The following is a 4,435-nucleotide window of genomic DNA, read 5'->3' as shown; positions in this document are numbered from 1 at the left end:
ATTTGTTGTGCTATGTATTGAGTTATTGTAAAAAGTAATTGCTTTCAATACAAGTTCTTCTACGTTATCTATATTATCAGAATTCTTTAAGATTCGAATGTGTTCTAGAAGTGTAGAGTGTAATCGCTCAATATCAGAATTACCCGTATGAGAATGAGGCGTAGTGAAATGCATTTCAATGTTATTTTCGTTACAATATAATTTTATTAAAGCGTTATTAAATTCATTGTCCATTATTAGTTTACTTGATTTACCTAAATTAGCAATTCTTTCCTGTAATTTTAATTTAACTGTTACCATATTTTTATCACTTAATTTCTGAGCTGATCCTAGTTTAGTAAATTTATCGATTGTAGTAAGAAAATAGGTTTTATGAACTTGAAATATGTCTAAGTGTACCACTTCGTTCGGACGCCATGGCGTATACGTATTTTTAAATTGCTTATTAATGGGTTTTCGATCGTATTTGTTTTCAATACATGTTCTACAAGTATTGCAGTACCTATTTATAAATTTAAATAATTTGGGATTAAAATACAAATCTTTTAGTTGATTGTAATTTTCATGAATACCCCTATGGTTTCCTTTAATATGGGTATCATTAATAATATTTAGCAAAGACTCCTCAGATTCCATATCAGTAGCTATTTTTGTGCATTTTATAAATTTCAAATTATCACTGTTTGAAAAAAGTTCAAATAGCTTTTTCTCTACTTGCTCATATATATCATCTGAAAGTTCAGAAAATATCCCAATAGTGCCTTTTTTAATTTCCCTTCTGAATAAATCGTTCAAATAATGCGAACCGCGAGTATTTATATCATTTTCTGTAACATAAATTATTTTGTATTTATTAAAAAGTTGTTCAATATCGTTGTTTTTATTTTTTACTATCCTTATTTGTACTCTGTATTTATTTACGATCCTATCTGTGATATGAAATTTATGGCTTTGGCTTTCGTTTTCGCTCTCCACGCTACTTATCGAATTTTGGTAAAGTGATACCCGGCTTAAGTAGTCAGCCACTCTATTCTCCTTCCCCTTAAGAAATTCGATATCGAATTGAAATTCATCCAATAGTATTTTCCATCGAATGATCCTGGAATTAGGGTCTTTCATTGAATACAGCCATTTTAAAGGTTGGTGGTCAGTTTGAACTAAAAACTTTCTCCCGTAGAGGTATGGGCGAAAGTATTTTACTGACCACACTATTGCCAGCAATTCTTTTTCCAGAGTGGAATTATTTTTTTTCTTGTCCATTGAGGGTTCGACTAGCATAACACACTGGCTTACCATCTTGACTCAGAACAGCTCCTATAGCTACATTGCTGGCATCAGTTGTTAAAACAAACTTTTTCTTAAAGTCTGGAAAACTTAGTAGAGGTGGATTCGTTATAATGTCTTTTAATTTTTGAAACGAGACTTGATAAAGCTGATCGTTTAGATTTATTTTTGAATCTTTTCTTAAATATTTTATCATGGGACTAGCAATTAATGAATAATTTTTTATAAATTTTCGATAGTACCCAGTGAGGCCTAAAAAGGATTTAATATCTTTTATGCTTTCTGGTAGCTTTATATTTTGTATAACATTAATTTTATCAGGATTTGGCTTTATTCCCTTATTAGTGATTATATGACCCAAGAAATTGGTTTCTTTTGATAAGAATTTACACTTATCTATTTGTACTTTCAAGTTATAATTATCAAGCCTCGTGAATATATTTTGCAAGCTTTCAATATGCTCAGTAAGCGAAGTTGAGAAGACTAATATGTCGTCCATATAAATAATACAAATATTATTAATAAAATCAGACAATACGCAGTTCATCATCCTCTGAAATGTAGATGGTGCGTTTTTTAAGCCAAACGGCGTTCTAACAAATTCAAAATGACCTTGCGAAGTGGAAAAGGCTGTTTTTTCTATATCCTTTTCATCCATTAGTATCTGGTGGAAACCTTTCGCAAGGTCCAACGATGAAAAGTATTGCGCTTTGCCCAACTTGTCGAATAGTGATTCAATATTCGGAAGTGGGAACTTATCGTCTACAGTGATTTCGTTCAACTTTCTAAAATCGATGACCAAACGCCATTTTTTCTCATTTTCACAAGTTGACTTTTTTTCAAAAATCCACAAGGGTGAATTATACGGGGACTTACTATGTCTTATTATGTTTTCTCGCAGCATTTCATTAATTTGACGATCTATTTCGCTCTCTAAAATTTGAGGATGTCTATAATTTTTACAAAATATGGGCCTATCAGATGTAGTAATTATTTTGTGTTTCACGCAATCGGTTGTAATCAAATTTTGCCCTTCAATATAAAATGTTCTTTTATTTTTATAAAGGAACTTTTTTAGAATTTTATTTTCCTCTTCATTCAGATCAAAAGACAATAAATTTCTAAATTTCTAAATTCCGCAATTTCGGATTTTTCTAAATAGTTGATTTCTTCATACTCAATATTAGAAGGGAAATCAAAAAGCGATATTTCATTATCATTAACTGTTATTGTTTTTGTTTTAAAATTAATTATTGCTCCCATTGGGCGTAAGATATTGATGCCTAGTATGCAATCAAATGTCTTATCGGGGCACCGAAATTGCGCATATGGAAACTGTGCATTTAGACATTATTTCGGTTTCAACCGAAACTGTGCATGTATGCTTTATTTCGGTTTTTGCCATATGCATTACTTCGGTTTTAAACCGAAACTGTGCATGTAGGCACTACTTCGTTTTTTTTCATATGCATTATTTCGGTTTTAAAACGAAAGTATGCATATGCATAATTTCGGTATTTTCTCATATGCATTATTTCGGCTTTCAACCGAAACTGTGCATGTATGCATTACTTCGGGTTTTTCATATGCATTATTTCGGTTTTCAACCGAAACTGTGCATGCATGCATTATTTCGGTTTTCAACCGAAATTGTGCATGTATGCATACCTTCGTCTTTCACATATGCATTATTTCGGTTTTCATCCGAAACTGTGCATGTATGCTTTATTTCGTTTTTTGCCATATGCATTATTTCGGTTTTGAACCGAAATTGTGCATGCATGCATTATTTCGGTTTTTGTTATATGCATTATTTCGGTTTTCTAACGAAAGTGTGCATAAGGATAATTTCGTTTTTTCTAATATGAATTATTTACTTCTACTTAGTAAGGGTTTTAATCCCTAAGCGCGGCTGAAAGCCGCCTACGCAGAGAAAAGTTCTGAGCAAAAATACTTCCGCTCTTCTTTTACGGCAATACAGAAAGGAGAATTCTACTTAGTAAGGGTTATAATTCCTAAGCGCGGCCGAAGGCCGCCTACTCAGAAAGAAGTTCTGCGCAAAAATACTTCCGGTCCTCTTTTCCGGCAACACAGAAAGGAGAATTGTACTTAGTAAGGGTTATAATCCCTAAGCGCGGCCAAAGGCCGCCTACGCAGTAGGAAGTTCTGCGCAAAAATACTTCCGGCCCCCTTTTCCGGCAACACGGAAAGGAGAATTCTACTTGGTAAGGGTTATAATCCCTAAGCGCGGCCGAAGGCCGCCTACGCAGAAAAAAGTTCTGCGCAAAAATACTTCCGCCCTGCTTTTCCGGCAACACAGAAAGGAGAGTTCTACTTAATAGGCGTTATAATCCCTAAGCGCGGCCGCAGGCCGCCTACTCAGACAGAAGTTCGTTTTCATGTATGCACTATTTCGGTTTTTGTCATATGCATTACTTCGGTTTTGAGTCGAAACTGTGCATGTATGCATTACTTCGGTTTTTGTCATATGCATTATTTCGGTTTTGAACCGAAACTGTGCATGTATGCATTACTTCGTTTTTCTCATATGCGTTATTTCGGTTTTCAAACGAAAGTGTGCATGTATGCATTACTTCGGGTTTTTCATATGCATTATTTCGGTTTTCAACCGGATCTGTGCATATATGCATTATTTCGGTTTTTTTCATATGCATTATTTCGGTTTTCAAACGAAAGAGTGCATATGCATAATTTCGGTTTTTCTAATATGCATTATTGCGGTTTTCAACCGAAACTGTGCATATATGCATTATTTCGGTTTTTTTCATATGCATTATTTCGGTTTTCAACCGCAACTGTGCATATATGCATTATTTCGGTTTTTTTCGTATGCATTATTTCGGTTTTTTTCATATGCATTATTTCGTATGCACAGTTTCCATATGCACAATTTCAGGGTGCCGTCTTATCAACGAAATGTGCCAATTTTAAAGACATCGTTTCGTTTTTGGCATTAAATTCACTCGGTACACTGACAATTACTTCTTCTTTTATAATATTATTCCCTATTAAGGTATTTAATAGAATAGGTTTTTTTAAATTTCTTTTTACTCCCATGTTAGAGAAAAAAAACATAATTTCCTAACGTTGTTGCAGCTCCACTATCAACTAAGCATTTTGTTTTGATGTT

The 4,435-nt window shown here is 33.5% G+C and overlaps 1 protein-coding gene across 1 annotated transcript in view; it reads right to left on the bottom strand.

Moving 5' to 3' along the window:
• Positions 1-389: 389 nt before the first annotated feature.
• LOC118733784 overlaps positions 390-4,435 on the bottom strand; it is a gene marked incomplete at its 5' end in the record, with an annotated part of 5,157 nt that continues 1,111 nt past the window's right edge. Inside the window, 2 exon segments of the mRNA XM_036463347.1 lie at positions 390-502; positions 1,897-2,217. Of these exon segments, the coding sequence (XP_036319240.1) occupies positions 390-502; positions 1,897-2,217 (434 nt within the window).

This window comes from Rhagoletis pomonella, unplaced genomic scaffold, assembly GCF_013731165.1.
Source record: "Rhagoletis pomonella isolate Grant_MI unplaced genomic scaffold, Rhpom_1.0 Rhpom_scaffold_00001, whole genome shotgun sequence".
NCBI classification, from domain to species: domain Eukaryota; kingdom Metazoa; phylum Arthropoda; class Insecta; order Diptera; family Tephritidae; genus Rhagoletis; species Rhagoletis pomonella.
The sequence above is the reverse complement of the archived record's forward strand: the minus strand, read 5'-3'. Positions and strand labels throughout refer to the sequence as shown.